The sequence below is a fragment of the Equus asinus genome, chromosome 8, assembly GCF_041296235.1.
Source record: "Equus asinus isolate D_3611 breed Donkey chromosome 8, EquAss-T2T_v2, whole genome shotgun sequence".
Taxonomy (NCBI): domain Eukaryota; kingdom Metazoa; phylum Chordata; class Mammalia; order Perissodactyla; family Equidae; genus Equus; species Equus asinus.
Window position 1 is genome coordinate 78,915,560 of NC_091797.1, and position 19,248 is coordinate 78,934,807.

A 19,248-nucleotide genomic window follows, 5' to 3' on the forward strand; every position below is an offset into this window, starting at 1 on the left:
CAAGCCATTCTGAGGCAGCATTCCACATATAAAATAGAGGAGGATCAGCACAGATGTTAGCTCAGGGCCAATCTTCCTCACCCAAAAAAAAAAAAAAAAAAAGGTGATGATGTTTCTCCTGGGAAGTTAGTGCTTGAGGTCACCTGTTTAAAATGATTCATTATTGCAATATAAGATACCGATATAAAGTATGTTAATGAATTTTTATTCAAGTAGCTTCAGTTGAGCAATATTCTCCCAGACACGGGGAAACAATCCAAAATATGTGGTGAACAAAAAAACTGTTCTATTTCAAAAGAATTGCTTGTCACTTTTTAGCAGATATTTTATTTTCTTAAAAAAAAAGCTAGGCGCCAGCCCCAGTGGCCTAGTGGTTAAGTTCAGTGTGCTCTGCTTCTGCAGCCTGGGTTCAGTTCCTGGGTACAGACCTATACTGCTCTGTTGACAGCCATGCTGTGCTGGCAGCCGACATACTGAAAAATGGAGGAAGACTGGCACAGATGTTAGCTCAGGGCCAATGTTCCTCAGCAAAAAAATAATAATAATAATTTTTAAAAGCTTCCTTGTTAACGATACCATGTTTGGCAAACGGGCAAAAACCAGATCACCCAAGAAGATTATTTCTAACTAAGGGCTTGCAGCCAGTAGGCAATGGAAAAATTTGTAGGAGGATAACATTTTCCACCACAGAAAATATTAAGAAGTTTCCAAAATGTGGTCACTTTTATTTCAGACAACTGCAAACTATGCTGGTCTTCAGCAAACGTCAGCTGAAAAGGAGAGATGCTCACAGAGTCTGTCTCAGGGGCACTGAACCCTTTGCAGTTTGCTGACGCCTGTTGACCCTTCTCAGATAACATTTTTAAATGCATAAAATAAAATAAATGGGCTTATAAGAAGCCAATTACAGTATACAAAAAACAGTTACCAAAATACTTTAAAAAACCAACTTGCAAAATGAGTAGAGGAGCTTCATTATCAGCACATTGAACAACAAGATCTAACACTTACCAAAACGTCTACGTGACGGTGAGCGTAAACAACACTTCAAGATATGCTCAACAACCGTAATATGACATAAAAATAGCTGTGATTTCTACTGCTTACAAAGTCACAGGTACTGCCAATGCTACTAGGGTTTGTTCACTACATTCATAATCCAAGAAAAGGCTGAATTGCAGCTAAAGGTAGGAGTAAATTATGATATCATTTTTCCCATCCAAGTTCACAGACCCCTGAATTCTATCCATGGATCCCATGGATCCCTGAACTCTATTCAAGTTCAGAACCCCTGAGGGAAAGGAAGCTTTTATTCCAAAAAATGTTTCCTCCAAAGTTCCCCAAATGTATTTTTACCTTTCCACCCATTCTGCTCCTTTCTTGTTTAAACAAACCAGTAGTTAGCTGTCTTTCAGCTACACCACATCTGGATGATCAGGAAGAAATCAGTATCAAGAAAGAAAGAAGATAATTCTTCTCTTATGTACCGCTGTTTTGATGAAAATATGTTGACACAGATTCTCCTTCAACATTCTTAATTATTTTACGTCAAGACTAAGAAAAGCAAACATATCAATAGAGACAGGAGGTCCAGATTTTCAGTTCTGTCCCGTAAATAGCTACATCTATTATATTAGACTTTGTTCATTTGAAATCAGTAAAGCAAACCACAGCGCACAAAGCAAATACAGTAAACACGGAAAGATCCATTACAAATACAAGCTGAATGTTAGCATTTTGTTGGTATAAAACCACTACTTGAATGACGCATCTGTAGTTATCAGCATTACTAACCCTACAATTTGCATAAAATAGTTTGCAAATTATGCATCTCCTTATTGTTAATCTAAAATTGCTACACACTGTGCTATGACCTAGTAATTCAGCCAACTGCACCTCTCGGTAGAAACACTAGGGATTCAAGTGTGTCCACTTCAAAGCATCCCATCATGGAACTTTAATTACTCTACAACTGTACTTAATAGCACTTTATCAATTCAAAGCTCCACACAAATATTCACCATTATTGGGAGAGGAATCATATAACACTGTAAGAATTCTTTTCAGTTATAAACTGTCAATAGTAACAGGTTGCAGAAACACACTTTAATAATTATTACAAATTCATAATTTACCAAACTTTATTTAAAAAATAATACTCCATGGGGACAGCCCGGGGGCACAGCAGTTAAGTCCACACGTTCTGCTTCGAGGGTCCGGGGTTTGCCAGTTCGGATCTGGGGTGCGGACATGGCACCACTTGGCAAAAGCCATGCTGTGGTAGGCTTTCTATGTGGTAGGTCCCACATAGAAAGTAGAGGAAGATGGGCACGGATGTTAGCTCAGGGCTAGGTTTCCTCAGCAAAAAGAGGAGGACTGGCAGCAGATGTTAGCTCAGGGCTAATCTTCCTCAAAAAAATAAATAAATAAATAAAAATAACACTCCAAATGCTAAAAATCTTTTGGTCTCCTAATAATATTTATTATTATTATTATATATATCATACATAAAAATATGAATTAAAGGAAATAGTAAAACATTAATTAATATGGCTACTTCTGGATGGCGCAATCAAAGGATCTTTCTCTTCTCCCCCACACTTTCAGGTCTTTTCTCTATTTTCTACAACATCCATGTATTACTTCTTTATAATCAAAAAAGTTTTGGGGTCAGCCCCACTGCACAGTGGTTGAGTTTGGCGCACCCTGCTTCAGCGGCCCAGGTTCATGGGTTCAGATCCCAGGCGTGGACCTACACCACTCGTCAGCCATGCTGTGGTGGCAATGCACATATAAAGTGGAGGAAGACTGGCACAGATGTTAGCTCAGGGCTAATCTTCCTCAGCAAAAAAAAAAAAAAATGCTTTGCATTGCATAAAAATACAATCAACTTAATATCTGTTATTTTTCATATAGGTCAAAAAAAATGTAGAATTATTCCCCATATTGGCATGTAAGATAGAAGACTTTTAAGACTCTCTTGAGTCCAAACAGTCTGCCTAAGAACTGCCCTGCTCTCTGAATACACTTCAGGGGTTTGCATGTCTTCCCCAGAGCGGGCAGCATCCCCAGACCATCAGAATAAGAAGCTGTCGCTCTCTCCTGTCTATATGTGGACAGAGTCTGTATTAACCGGATTACTGACCAAAATGAGTATCTGCCAGGAGGCAAAGGAGATCTAGGCCACAAGAAAGGTCCTCGGAAATGAAGTGATAACAGCTAGGCAGCACTAACAGAAAATTCTGGCTTCTTTTGGCTGCCTATGGTTCGGCAGGCATGTCCATCCAGGTACTCAGTTACATCTACTGGACTCATCTTTTGGAGCAAAAGCCACTGGCTTAAGCAAATGATGAATTTAAGCAAATCCATGAGTTCTAAAAGGGTCTCCATAAGGGTGTGAGAAAAAAAGGTCATATCAAACACTGTTACTGGGGAGTATGAATTGGTATAGTCACTTTGGGGAGCAATTTGGCAGTATCTATTAAAATTTAAAATGGTCAGCTATGGCCCAGTGATTCTACTTCTCAAGAACTACTCTAGAGAAATAGTCCCACATGTGCACATGAGTCATGAAGGACTGTTTTTAATAGTGAAAAGCTGCAAACAACCAAAATACCCATTGTGGTAGGCTGAATAATGGCCCCCCAACAAGTCCACGTCCCAGGCCCTGGAACCTGTGAATCTGACCTTAGACGGCAAAAGAGACTTTGCAGGTGTGATTAAATTAAGGATCTTGAGATGGAGAGATTACCCTGGATTATCTGGGTGGGCTCTAAATGAAACCACAAGGGTCCCTATAAAAGGATGCGGGAGGAGTCAAAGAAGATGATGTGATGACAGAGCAAAGACTAGGGAAGTGCACTTTAAAGATGGAGGAAGGAGCCACAAGCCAAGGAATACATGTGGCCACCAGAAGCAGAGGAAAAGGCAAGGGAGAGGATTCTCCTCTAGAGCCTCCAGAAGGAACCAGATCTGCCAACACCTGACTTTACCCTGAGCAACTCATTTCAGACTTCTGATGTCCAGAAACATAAAAGCAAATCTGTGTTGTTTTAAACAACTAGATTTGTGATAATCTGTTAGCATAGCAACAGGAAACTAAGACACTCATCAACAGGAGGATGGCTAAACAAACTATGGCACTTTTGGAGTCTTGTACAGCACTTTAAAAAAATGCAGTAGGGGCCGGCCCCGTGGCCGAGTGGTTGAGTTTGCTCGCTTCGTTTTGGCGGCCCAGGGTTTTGCCGGTTGGGATCCTGGGTGCAGACATAGTACCCCTCATCAACCCATGCTGAGGCGGTGTCCCACAGTGCACAACCACAATGACCTACAACTAGACTACACAACTACCTACCGGGGGGCTTTGGGAAGAAAAAGAAGAAAAAAAAAGGTTGGCACCAGATGTTAGCTCAGGTGTCAATCTTTAAAAAGGAAAAAAAACACGCAGTAGATCAATATATTGAAACTTAGAAAGGTCAAAACATATCATTGAGGTTTTTTTAAAAAACAAGTTACCGGGGGGGCTGGCCCCGTGGCCGAGTGGTTAAGTGTTTCGTTAGTTCGAATCCTGGGCGCGGACATGGCACTGCTCATCAGACCACGCTGAGGCAGCGTCCCACATGCCACAACTAAAGAACCCACAACGAAGAATACACAACTATGTACCGGGGGGCTTTGGGGAGAAAAAGGAAAAAATAAAATCTTTAAAAAAAAAAAAAAAAAGTTACTGGGGCCGGCCCCTTGGCCGAGTGGTTAAGTTCGCACACTCTACTTCGGCAACCCAGGGATTCGTGGGTTCGAATCCTGGGCATGGATGTGGCACTGCTCATCACGCCATGCTAAGGCGGCATCCCACATGCCACAACTAGAAGGACCCACAACTAAAAATACACAACTATGTACCAGGGGGCTTTGGGAGAAAAAGGAAAAATAAAATCTTTAAAAAAAAAAAAAAGTTACAGAAAGATATGTCTAGCATCACATCTTTTATGTAAAAAAAAATAAGTGTTATATATATACGTACACATAAACATGCATATTCAAAAATGGTCTGGAAGTGGGGCCAGCCCAGTGGCACAGTGGTTAAGTTTGCAGGCTCTGCTTTAGTGGCACGAGGTTAGCAGGTTCCCAGGTGTGGACCCAGCACCACTCATCAAGCCATGCTGTGGTGGCATCCCACGTAAAATAGAGGAAGATCAGCACAGATGTTAGCTCAGCAACAATCTTCCTCAAGCAAAAAAGAGGAAGACTGGCAACAGATATTAGCTCAAGGCCAACATTCCTCACAAGAAAAACCACAATAGACTTGAAGAATATATAAAAAAGTTTATCACTAATTTAACTGGGGTGGGGAGCAGATGGAGATCAAGATTAGGGATGGTAGTCAAAAGGAACTTCATTTTCATCTGTTATTTCATTTTGTCATAAGAATGTATTCATGTATTAGTTTAAGAAAATTTAATAGGTACATAAGCTGTGTCAATAATGCAGGATCAAAGTAACAGTTACACAATTTCTACAGTCTTCTCTCCTTTTGAAGTAACTATACATTTGTCCCATGGTTGATCACCTGCAGCTATTTACATTTGTCTACGACTATTGACTGAACATCTTGCAAAGCAGTCTACATTCCCGGTGTTCATCCACAATCACCACTGTAAAACAAAATGGAAAGAAGGGAAGGGAGGCGGCCGGCGCGGTGGCGCAGGGGTTAAGTGCGCACATTCCGCTTCGGCGGCCGGGGTTCGCCAGTTCGGATCCCGGGTGCGGACATGGCACTGCTTGGCAAGCCATGCTGTGGTCGGCGTCCCACATATAAAGTAGAGGAAGACGGGCACGGATGTTAGCTCAGGGCCAGCCTTCCTCAGCAAAAAGCTCAGGGCTAACCTTCCTCAAAAATAAAAAGGGAGGGGAAGAGAAAGCATGGGGCACTTTCAGGAACTGACAGTCCTTTCATAATTATCACCACAGGTACCTTATGACTTAGGAAAGAACAGGTGCCTGACAATCCATCCAGTAGCCCTGGACAACAGGGAGTATTCTGTGACAGGCAATATGGAAGCCAGAAAGACAGATAATAATCAAAAGTGATTTATTTAGCAAGACCTTGGGCATACAATTGGAGGAAAACTGAAATGAAAACTATAATCTCATCTGCTTAGCCATATTGCAAATTGGGAAGGAAGAAAATTCCAGACGGATCACACACACAAAAGCTATCTCCACTACCCACTACTAGAAAAAAAAAAATCTGTTGATGGGATAGTTTTGCTTTCATCTACAATGGGCAGCTGACTCAATATGCATACAATAACTGTTCAGCAACACAGCACCTTGTGAAGAGAGTTCACACACTGTCAGTACAGAATCACATCCATCCTTACCTGGTCCTTCCATTAACTATCCTCATCCCCCTCCTCAGATGATAAGACAGTCTAACAGCGGTTCTAGAGCCTGGGCCCCGGGCTGGAGTCAGACAGATCTACTTTAGCCTCAGCTTCGCTACTACCTGTATGACCTTTGTCAAGTTACTTCATTTCTGGGCCACAGTTTCCTCATTTGTAAAATAAAAATAACAATAGTACCAATCTCATAAGGTTTTTGTGAGGAAGAAATGAGAGAACGGGTGGGAAGTGCTTAGCACAGAGCCTGGCATGTAATATGCTGACACTGTTGTCATAGTGGTAGTAGAGGTGGTGACAATGAGGACAAAGAAGTCGCAGTAGGAAAAAACAGGGATTACTAAAGGTATGGAACTTGCCTTAAGTCACACGGCTAGTAAGAGGCACAGTTAGAATTTGAATCCCAGTCTGACTGAAGTTGACTTTAACCTCTAGGCAATACAGCCTCCCACAGTCCTCAAGTACTTCATTCTAACTTTACAGTTAGCCTGCCGAGCCTAAGGGCTTTTGAGCCCTTTGCCCAAGCTCACAGAACACTGCGCCGGGATTCAGTGACTCTTATTCCAGTGCTCAATGATTACACGGTAATTCATTCTACTGGTAAACAAAGGAAGTTTATTCATTTATTAACTCTTCTAAATTTAAATTTGCAATTCTATAAAAGTACATAAATACCTTCCAAAGAATTTTGACCAAAGGATAAAGAGGCTGGTAGTAGCCTCCTGGGAGAATAGATCAATATTTGTAAACGTAAATGTCATCTCAAAGATTTCACCTGAGTGTATCATAAGTATTCAAAGCCTTCACTATTTCAGTTGATCAGCTCCATACTCAAATGCTCCCTCCCTTACAAGGCAAAAAACAAACAGGGCCGGCCCCATGGCCTAGCAGTTAAGTTCGGCGTGATCCACTTTGGTGGCCTGGGCGCAGACCTACTCCACTCATTAGCAGCCATGCTGTGGCAGCATCCCACATACAAAATGGAGGAAGACTGGCACAGATGATAGTTCAGGGTGAATCTTTCTCAGCCAAAAAAAAAAAAGCAACCCTGCTGAGCCTTTTTTCACTTCCTAAATGATATCAGTAAAGCATTCTTGGCCTGCATGGGGTTTTACTGAGGTATAACTGGCATGCAAGAAACTGCATATATTTAAAGTGTACAATTTGATGAGTTTTGACATATGTATACATACAATATGAAACCATCACCACAATCAAAATGGGGAACATATCCATTACCCCAAAAGTTTTCTCACGCTCCTTTGTAATCCCTTCTCCCATCCCTTCCTGCCCGCCTCCAACCCCAAGCAACCACTGATCTGCTCTCTGTGACTACACATTAGTTTGAGTTTCTAGAATTGCCTATAAACGGAATCTTATAGTAGGTACTCCTGTTTGACTGGGTTCTTCCACTCAGCATAAATCCATGTTGTCAGTATCAACAGCTCATTTCTATTTATTGCTGAGTAGTATTCCGTTGGGTGGACATACCACACTTGTTTATCCATTCATCTGTTGATGGACATTTCATTTGTCTCCAGTTTTTGGCAATCACAAATAAAGCTGCCATAAACGTTCATGTTCAACTCTTTGAATGGGGGGGGTCCTTATAAACAAACACAATGAAAAATGAGAAACACTAACCAAAATGCTTGGATTCAAAATTAATCTAAACAGTGGGATAAAAAATATCTTGGCAACCTTGGGCGAGTCAATTAGCTTCTCTGTCAACATCCATATGTACAAGGCCTGTCCCCACCTGGAGTTTGTAAAGAAAAATGAGATATGAAGCAGAAACTTTTTAGAAGTTCCACAAATAAGCTATTGCTTTTTTTCTTGTAAAGTGCCCTTATTTTTAAAAGACTAGGCCAGCCCCCATGGCCTAGTAGTTAAGTTCGGCACACCCTACTTTGGCAGCCCAGGTTCGATTCCCGGGCGCAGACCTACATCACTCATCTGTCAGTGACCAAGCTGTGGCCATGGCTCACATACAAAAAGAGGGAGACTGGCAACAGATGTTAGCTCAGGGCAAGTGTTTCTCAGCAAAAAAATAAAATAAAATAACAGGTTAAAAAGACCAATGTTCTATGAAATATAATGCAAAATTCAATAAATGTTCTCACTTTCGAGCTTTTTAAAAATTTCTCTTAAATTTATATTTATTTCAACACTAAAAAATAATTTCCTACAAACTTTTGCTTTCTGTCAACAATATAAAATTAAAATAAATATAGAGAGCTATATTAAAGGCCAAGAAAAAGCCTCCCTCTGCATTTTTAATTCATGCAGAGAAGATTCAAAGTCCTTATCTACAAGGCCCTACTTGATCTGCAGCCCCTGCCCTCATCTCCTATCACTCTCCTCTCTCCCTCTGCTCGCTGGGCTCAGAGCCCCAGACTAAGGATGCTAAGGATGCTTCCCTCTCAGGGACTTGGCTCTTGCTGTCCTCTGTCTGGGATGTGCTTTCCCCAGTAGCCATATGGTACACTCTCTCACTTCCTCAGGTCTCTGCTCAAATGCCATCCTGGGCTTTCCTTTCCTGCCCACCCTATGTAAAACAGAGTCCTTCCCCACCATTACTCTCCACCCACTATGCAGCTATACTCTTCTCCACAGCACCCATCGTTTGACTGTATATAGATAGATAGATAGATAGATAGATAGATAGATAGATAGATATACACACCATATATTTATTTGTTACTGTCTGTATCTTCTCACTAAAATAAAAGCCTTTAAGGACAAGGATTTTATTTTATCCCTTGCTATGCCCCCAACACCCAGGACAGTGGGCCCAGCTCACTTGTGAATTCCACAAATACTTGTTAAATGAATCTGTTAAACACTATTTATTGATTTAAAAAACGAAACAAAAAACTCTTCTGTTTAGAATTCACTGGGAAGAAAATTTTTAATTCAAATGCTCTGCTCTTGCTTAAATTAAAATGCTACGTTGATGTTGATCTGCTTCTTAGGATGGCTTCTTTTTTCTGACTGACATTTAACTGTGACCAGCACTTACGGAAGCAAAAGAACACTGGAATTCAAAGGTAGGAAAGCCAGGGTCTAGTCATGTACCCTGCCACAACCAGCCATGCTACCACACCATAACCTCTACTGATCTCAGATAACTTCTCTCTCAAACAAGGGCCCTTCTTCCTCTAAAATTCTGAGACTCTATCACAGCTAATGCAGTCTCACCCATCGAGGTTGCCACTCATAAGTTAGTCAGCTTAGTTTGAGTCTCACCTCTTACAATCCAAAATTGTTAACTGAAAGGTTCTATGTAACTATAAAACCGTGCAAAAAAATGGCCATTGTTCACCCAGAGGTCCACCGAAAGGGAGAGGCTTGGAAGAGTGTACTTCATAGGGGTGGCAGCATTTCAAAAGTTAATTTTTAAAAAGTTGATGAACCTTGGGGCTGGTCTGGTGGCACAGCGGTTAAGTTCACACGTTCCACTTTGCTGGCCCAGGGTTCACTGGTTCGGATCCCGTTGTGGACATGGCACCGCTTGGCATGCCATGCTGTGGTAGGCATCCCACATATAAAGTAGAGGAAGATGGGCACAGATGTTAGCTCAGGGTGGTCTTCCTCAGCAAAAAAAAAAAAAGGATTAGCAGCAGTTAGCTCAGGGCTAATCCTCCTCAAAAAAAAAAAAGTTGATGAACCTCTAAACTTCCTCAAACATGAAAAAGAGTACATTACAGGGCCCGGGCCGCGAGGCCGAGTGGTAAGTTCGTGTGCTCCCCTTTGGCGGCCCAGGGTTTCGCCGGTTTGGATCCTGGGCGCAGACATGGGACGGCTCATCAGGCCATGTTGAGGCAGCATCCCACATAGCACAACCAGAGGCTCTCACAACTAGAATATACAACTATGTACGGGGGACTTTAGGGAGAAGAATTAAAATTAAAAGATTGGGGGGCTGGCCCCATGGCCGAGTGGTTAAGTTTGCGCGCTCCACTGCAAGCGGCCCAGTGTCTCGTTGGTTTGAATCCTGGGCGCTGACATGGCACTGCTCATCAAACCACGCTGAGGCAGCGTCCCATGTGCCACAACTAGAAGGACCCACAACACAGAATATACAACTACTTACCGGGGAGCTTTGGGAAGAAAAAGGAAAAAAATAAAATCTTTAAAAAAAAGAAAAAAAGATTGGCAAGAGAGGTTAGCTCAGGTGCCAATCTTTAAAAAAGAGTACCATTACTAGAAAGGAAATACAGTTTATTACCCTATCTTTAGCTAGCTATTAAATCTAAAATAATTACAAATCTGAGTATCATACAAGCATGCAAGCAGTAGAATATTAAGATGAGCAGATGTGTTTCAGATCAACAGACCTGGGTTAGCCTCCAGCCTCTCTTCTCTAACTATGTGTGATCTTGAACAAGTCCAACACCTGCTCTGCACTTTACTTGCCTCATCTGTACAACAGGTGCAATATTTACAATGGTTACAACGGGTAACAATATTTAGCCACTAGGATCCTTTTGAGAATTTAATAAGATGATGCCTGACACACAGGATACATCTAATCAATATTATTATTATTAAATAATTAAATGTGAATACACCCACACAAACACAAATCTAATAGCCAAAAAAACATTCTTAGCTATCCACTTCTCTTGATACTATGTAGCCTGTATAACTACGGGAAGAAATGAAAAAACTTCTTCCTACTGCCAGTCATAAATGTTTATCACTCCCACACATATTGGTTTCTGAGAGGTCAGATGATAAATTTTTTTAAAAGAGTTTTTTAAATCTACCAGGCCAGAGGTTCTTTCTTTTAAAATCATTCTCCTGTGTAAACACCTGACAAATACTCAATATATTTATACAGTAAACATCTCAGGAAAGCCAACTTAATAGCTCAAGTATTTTTAACTACTCCTACATTTTTTAATCCTAAAAGTAAATAAATTGCATATATAAAATTTTCGGATCTGTGAACTTAGTCTCCAAGGAACAAAGAGCATCCATTTCCCACATTTCACATACACCAGAGCCAATTAAATCAAAAGGTTCTACCATCACAGCATAAAATCCCTTGAGTTTTCAAGCAGATAAGACACTCAGACACACCTTGCTTTTTATAGAATAGGCCCAAGTGAGACATAATAACACTATGATTCCATGTTAGGAATTCCCTACCAACTTGTATCTTCCTTTTTCTGGTGCCTAGACTGTAAAATAAGTCAATTAAGAGTTCACAATGGGAATGCTACAACCTCAACCTCAAAACCAGACACAAAAACACAGTGGAACGTATTCGCATCTCAAGCACGTCCAAACGTCTCGGCCAAACTGATCCGATCTGCCGTTTCCAGAAACACACAGTAATGGGTTCTAATCCATTTCTATAAATGTTCTTGCGCTGAAAAGCCAAACTGCATGCAAAACCGCAAAACACAAAAGATTCCTCGCATTCCGTTTATTGCCAGAAGACAGGCCGTCGTCTCTGCGCCCTACCCTAGAGAGTCCTCCTTGCGACAATAAGAATTTCATGACACCTCATGCTACCTACACATCAAAATGTCATCTCCCCAGGTGGAAGGGGAGCAGTGCCAGCACGGGCTGGCCTCGACGAAACGATCCTGCCAGGACTCCCACCTCTGGGCAAACACGAAACCAAGTGAAGTCGGTGGAAAGTTCCCATCAACCAAGCTGATTTGGTCTCCTTCTGTCCCCAACCCCGGCAACACCACGGCTGGGATTATTGCTCTTGCACCTGCCACGGCTCCTAAGCCTGGGCTTCTGCGTGACCCTCGAGCTCACAGACAGGCCTCGCGGCCTAAAGTGCCCGTGACCCTTGGCGGAGCGCGCACGGAGGGCCGCTGTAGCATCCCCCTCGCTGTCCACACCGCCCGCTTCCCTGACAAAGGCCCGTGTCGCTCCCCCCCCCCCCCCAGGCACGACACAGAGAAGTTGCTGGGTTGCCCATGGCGGACCGGCAGCTGCCACTACCCTCCTCCGAAAAAAAGAAACAAATAAAAAAGAAAACCCCTCACAGAACTGAGGAAGGAAAAGGGAGGTGGGGGAGGGGGGGATGTGCAGCGTTGAAATGAAAATGTCCCCAAAGCTAAGCAACCTGGGTGTGCCCCGGAGCGAGCGCGGGGGTCCGGGAGAAGGGGAGGGGAGGGAGGGCAGGCGGCGGCGGCTCCCCCGGGGCGCGGAGGCCGTGCCGGGGCAGAGTCTAATAAAACGCTGGTATCTGAACGTTCAAAACGAAACCGCAGATGAAATCCCCGGCGGCGAGGCCCCGAGGCGGGCGGGCGGGCGGCAGCCCTGCGGCCGCGGCTCCCCACCTGCACGCCCGCGCCCACACACCTGCGGGCGGCCCGGCCTCGGGGGCGGGGGGGAGGCGGCGGGGCCGCAGGGCGGGGGCGCTCACCGGACGGCGGAGGCCGGGGCCAGCCTCGCTCACCTCCAAGTCGGTGTCGGCGGCCTCCGGGGCCCCGAGGATCTCGCTGGGCAGCTCGGCCAGGTCGGTGACCCGGATCAGCCCGTCGTGCAGGAAGATGGTCTCCTCCTTCACCGAGAGCCACTGCGCCGAGTCCGCGGCCGCCGCCGCCGCCGCGGCCGCCGCGGCCGCCGACGAGCCCATGGCCCCGGCTGAGGGGCTGCGGGAGGAGCGCGCCGGCCAGGGAGACGCGAGCAGGGGCCGCCGCGATCACCAGTCCATGGCAGCGCCCGCCGCAGCACCCCGCTCGCCGCCGCGCCCGTGCAGCTCCGCCCTAGGCGGTCCGAGTCGCCATCTCCTCAACCCCCGGCCCCGGAGACCCCGACCCCGCCGCCGCCGCCGCCGCCCTGAGGAGCAGGATCCGCCTCTGCCGCTCCGCAGCCAACTGTCAGTGAGACGCCATGTTGGGGGCGGGGCTCCCGGCATGCCCCGCGGAGCGGACAATACAGGCCCCGCCCCCGCCTGGCCCCGCCCCCCACCCTGCGGCCCTGGGTACCCGAGTCTGCGGGATCTCCTCGCCGCGGTTCCCTCCATCTTGCCCTCAGACTGACCTCCCTCGCCCGTTCTTCCCCTAGCAGTCCCGGGGCGCCGTGGGTCTGCAGTGCACCTGAAGAAGAAGCCACCGCCTCCCCTCCTCCCCCCACTCAGGTGTGCACTCCTCGCTCGGGCCAGAGCCCCCATCCCTGGGCAGCGCGTGGAGGTTCACTCTCTGCTTTCACGTTTCAATAGGATAGACGCAAAAATGTGGTGCAGAGTAGGCGCTGCACACCTGTTCATAAGCGCTTGGTAGAACCGCACAGTAGGTGCTTCGTATTTACTAAAAAGTCAAAACCCGGTGCAAATGAAGCACCTGACACAGTGCTTGGTGCCCACTGTGTGGCACTTAATCAGCGCTCCCTGAGTGGGAGTTAAAACTATTGTTATATTCCATAAATATTCAACAATGATTGACATACACCTTAAAAAGATGCACGCCATCTCATTTTTATAAAAACGAGAAAGGAAAGAACTATATGTGTAGAGAAAAACGTGTGAGAGAATACATTTCAAATTGTTAATGTTAGTTGCCGCACGGAGCGGGACTGGTCTGGAATAGTTGAGGTGAGATTATCTTTGTATCGCTTCTCACCTTAAAAAAAATAAAGGACGCTTTGGTGTTTACCCAAAAGAGTTGAAAACATATGTCCTCACAAAACCTGCACACGGATGTTAATAGCAGCTTTATTTATGATTGCCAAAACTTGGAAGTAACCAAGATGTCCTTCAGTAGGTGAATGGATAAACTGTGGTACATCCAGACAGTGGAATATTATTCAGTACTAAAAACAAATGAGCTATCAAGCCATGAAAAGGCGTGGAGGAACCTAAAAGGCACATTACTCAGTGAAAGTAGCCTGTCTGAAAAGGCTACATACTGTATAATTCCAATTACGTGACATTCCGAAAAGGCAAAACTATGGAGACAAGGAAAAGATCAGTAGTTGCCAGGAGTTGGATGGAGAGGGCAATGAACAGGCAGCGCACAGAGGATTTTTAGGGAATGAAAATGCTCTGTACGATACGGTAATCATGGATACAAGCCATTATACATTTGTCCGCAACCATAGAACGTACCCCACCAAGAGTGAAGGTAATGTAAACTATGGACTTTGGGTGATAATGATGTGTCAGTGTAGGCTCATCAACTGTAACAAATGTATCACTCTGGTGGGGGATGTTGAAAACGTGGGAGGCTCTGTGTGGGGGGGGCAGGAAGTACACAGGAAATCTCTGTACCTTCCATTCAGTTTTGCTGCGAACCTAAAACTGCTCTAAAAAATACAGTTTTAATAAAGAATAAATGAATAAATAAAGCAGAAGAACATTAAGGTGCATACACCCTTTGATCCAGCAATTCAACTTTGAGGAAAATGTCCAAAGGAAATAATCAGACCCATAGTCGAGATGTATATACTGGGCCTGGGATGTGCAGCTCTGTACTGTTTATAAGAGAAAAAGTGATAATCAGTCTAAATGTTCAACAGCATGAGATTAGTTAACCATAATATAGTACATCCATAAGATGGAACATTATGAAGCCTTTCAGAGTAATGTTTATGAAGAATGTTAATACAAGTGAGTGTTCATGCTCTATTACTACATGGAAAAAATCAAGCTAAAATAGTAAGAAAATTTTGAAATTGTGTTTACAGTATGATTGAATTTTTTAAATTACATGCATGTATGACTATAAGCATAAAATAAAAGACGCGGAAGGTATGGTGTGTGCTAACATTTGGGTGAATCTCAGCAGCGCATTTACCGGGGACTGGGGGATTTGTGGTTTGTGCTTTGGAATGTTTTCCCAGTTTTCTTCCTAGAGCGTGCGTTACTTTTGAAGAAAGCAAAAAAATTTAAAAAATAAAAGCTATTGAGCGCTTAGGAGTCAGGTACAAACATTCATTTATCTATCATAACACCCTTCAGAGTATTCAGTAATAGCCCCATTTTACAAGGAACTGAGATTCAGAATTGAGTGACTGGCACCTGCCTAGGAATTGACAGAACCATGATTTGAACCTGTAGCTGGCTCCATCCTGCACTGCCTGTCTCCCAAATAAATAATTCATGTACATTGCACTGTTACAACAATCTCATGCTCCTTACAAAGCCTGTTAATTTCATTTTCATGATATTTATTTCACAAGTATTTGTTAAGCCCCTAGTAGGTGTCAAATCCTGGGAGGTAAATAGAATGGAGATACAATATATCTGAATCCCTGAAATAATGTATGAAAAATTGACTCCCCGCTCTCAAAGAGCTGGACAGCTAGTCTAACATACTTACAAAGTAGTCCACAGGGACATGGCTAGTCTTCTCTTATTCATTCAACAAATATTTCTTGATTGCTGCCACATGACAAACACTGTTTTTGGTGTGGGGTTACCCGGATGAGCAAGGCAGAAAAGTCTTCTCTCAAGGAACTCACAGCCTAGTGAGGGAGACAGGCAAGAAGCAAACAACAATAAATCCAGCAGTTCAGAGCAGATCAGTGCCAAGAATACAATAAAACAGGCAAATGTGATAGAATGGCCATTTTGTAAGTCCTCACGACAACACTCTGAGAGATATAGTATTACCCCTACTTTAGCTGGGAAACCAAGGCTGTCAGATGCTTCGCTCCATGTCTCACAGCTAGTAAACATTACAAAGCTCAGATCTGAACCCAGGTCTGTCTGACTCTACCATCCCAGCTTCCTTGTTTTGGCTATAAAGACATTCCTTCATTCCTTTTGCTCACAACTTCCAGGCCTAATGACAACATCACAATTTTTAAATGTTCAGGTTTTGAAATCTAAAAAACCATCTTGTACAGCTCAGAGAAAAATTCTCCTGCTCTTGCTGTTTATATTTCCAGATCAAGAATCAAGATGCCCAGGAACTATTGTCCTTCACTCAAATTAATGAAAACAGCACATATCCAGGGCTTAAAGTCTTTAGGCTGCATAATGAATAGTTATTTAATATTTTAGCAACAGTAGTTAATTAGTCATAGGACTGCACGGCTGCCACTGTACCATGACGAGGCAGCTGATGAATTAATATTTATAGAACCCCCTCTGGAAAAAGCCATTTACAGGGAATTTCTAGAACAGATCAGCAAGACAAAGAAAGTCCCTGGTCAAAAGAACTCTGTGCTGGAAGCCTGGAGGCAGAGAATCCAAATTTAGTCAAGACAACACACATACACACACACACACACCATGCACACAGGAAACACCCATTCATAGAATCATAGAAAGGAAAGGCTTATGGTTTATGACTTCTTTGCTATGGAATTGTTCTTTCCACTCTTCCATTCAGGAATGGGGGATCAGGATGGGAAAAGGAGCAAGAGAAGATGTTGGATGAGCAACCCTAAGTTGGAAGCATGAGAAAGCAAGAATAGCTCCTAGTAGGTTGGCCCTCAATTACCCCTGGGAAGCATCTCCCCAAGAGGAGGCAAGCTTGTTGATGGAGACCATCTCCCTGCTGCCCCAGCTGCTGACGTGATGTTCACTGGCCTTAGCTCAAGCTGGGGCCCCTCTGGGATTTTGCAGTATCTCTCTTTTCTGCTGGCTTTTGTGCACCAGCTGACTGTTAAAATGAGTCCATAATCCTTATCGGGTCCACAAAAATGTGAGTGTGGCGTGAAGATAAGTGGTCCTCGAGAAGCCTTAATAGAGCTTGAAATAGCTTTAAACAAAGCAGCCATGTTAATTTTGAAGGCCTTTCAAAACACCCAGGAAAAAGAATATGCACGCATCTGCTAAATAGACACATACACACAGACAGAACCCGTGGGGGAGAGTGATTATTTTCATCTCACCAATCACGGGCTCAAAGAGGAAACACACACACCTACTCAAAATCTTTTTTCCAAGTGACCTGGTAGGCCCTATTCTTTTTTTCTTCTTTTTTTTAATTTCAAGGAAGATTATTTCAGCTCATGGGTGGGTCTATGAGGTGGCAGAGAAAGGAAATCGAATGAAAGAGATATTTGAAAACGAAGAGGGAGAAATTCTCCTTGGAGCTCTCTTGAATTACCATAACTAAGGGATAAAAGCCCTTGTTGATGAAAAGCCTGAAGATGAAGCAGCATTAAAAGCAGTTCTCATCAGAGAAATCAGCACCATGGAACTCCGGAAAATGCCGTGTCCTGCAGCGTCCCCTTGTGGGCACGAGAGTCCTTGCTGCACCAGAATTTCTACTTCTGACCTACAAATTGGCAAACCCTTCCTGGGGCAAAAACTTAAAAGAGACGCAGCCCCCACAAAGGAAAAGCGGCCAAAAGATACCATCGTAGAGCTTGCGGAAGAGGAAAAGCGGTTGCTGGCCCTGTGCCTGAGTGGTTAAAGTTCGGCACCCTCCGTTTGGGCCGCCCCAATAGTCCATGCGTCAGCCATGCTGTGGAGACATCCCACATACAAAACAGAGGAGGAACGGCGCAGATGTTAGCTCAGGGCGAATCTTCCTCACCAAAAAAAAAAGAGAGAAAAGCCAACACTATATGTTTTCATTCATTCAATATTCACTGAGAGCCTCCTTTGTGCAAGCAATGTGTTAGGTTTGGGGGTCCAACTCTCTAGGAGACAAGCAGCTTGCCTCCCTGTGAAGCTTAGGATGGGCCAGCGACTTGGAAGGAGTAATTCCAAAGAGGATGAGAAGTCCAAGGACCTGTCTGAGAAAAGGAGACGCTTCCCAAAGGATGTCAACTTTAATGCTGGTAACTGATGTGTATAGACAGGTAGATGAACGTGAGGATGATGAGGGAAACTTAGTAACCGAAGAAAAGCATTTACACGAAATGCTTGTGTGGTGTTAGAATCACCACTGTCTGGGTTTGGGTCCCAGCTCCTTTGCATGTTACCTTGTACAAGTGATTCCACAGTCTGTGCTGTGGTTTTCACATCTTAAAATAGGGGGACAGTAATGGTACCTACCTCATAGGGTTTTTGTGAGGATTGAATGAGTTAATATGAGCAGCACCATGCCCGGAATGTAAGAAGCTCTCAATAAGTTTTAACTATTATTAACCGTGGCACCATTTTTCACCTATTAATTCGAACAAGTTTTTAACTTGAACCCAGGGATGGTGAAGCTCTGGTCTAATCACGTCATTAATTGCTGGTGGCACTTTAAATCAGCATGATCTTTTTGGGCAAGCACTTTGGCCACACGTATCCAAAAGTCATAATGAGACCAGGCCTTTTGATCCATCATTCCACTCCTAGAAATTTACCCATGGAAATTTTTTGTCCAACAAGGAACTCTCTGCTAGGCTCCTATAACTAAGTTTCCATTTGGGATGATGACAAAATTCTGGAGATGGATGGTGGTGATGGTTGCACAACCATGTGAATGTACCTAATGCCACTGACCTGCACACAAGATTTTTTTAAATGGCACCTTTACCACAATAAAACAAGTCTAAAAAAAAGTGTATACTTTCACTGCTTGACACATAGTCAGGACCACAGCATTTGCCATCGTTATTATTGTGTTGATTATCTGAAAGGTAAACGGATGAGCAGCAAAGCCAGGACTCAAATGCAAGTCCGTGCAATCCCCAAAGCTATGACTTGAGCCTCTACGCCATTGCCAGTTGATCTGTGCTCAGTGAATATTTTTTGAATGATTCATTCCACATGCCCTTTTCTCAAATTCCAATTTTATGCTTGTACAACATCGTTCCCTTTCCTCACACGTATTTTGCACTTTGACACTATTTTGACTTTGAATTGCATGTGGGAGAGTAGCACCCGCTTCTGTTCAACGCTTAGAGCCCTGGATGGGAGCAGGATCCTGCCCCAAACCCTGGTGGCCAGAGCTTGGGAGGTGATGTAGGCTGAGTAATGACC

At 43.9% G+C, this 19,248-nt stretch overlaps 1 protein-coding gene across 8 annotated transcripts in view; it reads right to left on the bottom strand.

Annotated features, from left to right (window-relative positions):
• HECTD4 (HECT domain E3 ubiquitin protein ligase 4) overlaps positions 1-13,265 on the bottom strand; it is a 186,251-nt gene extending 172,986 nt beyond the window's left edge. For 5 of the 8 annotated variants that reach the window (XM_070516100.1, XM_070516096.1, XM_070516097.1 and 2 more), the window contains exon 1: positions 12,799-13,154. In XM_070516100.1, coding sequence (XP_070372201.1) covers positions 12,799-13,011 — 213 coding nt within the window. In that variant the 5' untranslated portion in view covers positions 13,012-13,154. Of the gene's footprint in view, positions 1-12,798 lie in introns of all 8 variants that reach the window. The other 3 variants (XM_070516101.1, XM_044775849.2, XM_070516099.1) reach the window with 1 other exon arrangement.
• Between the last annotated feature and the right edge of the window lie 5,983 nt (positions 13,266-19,248).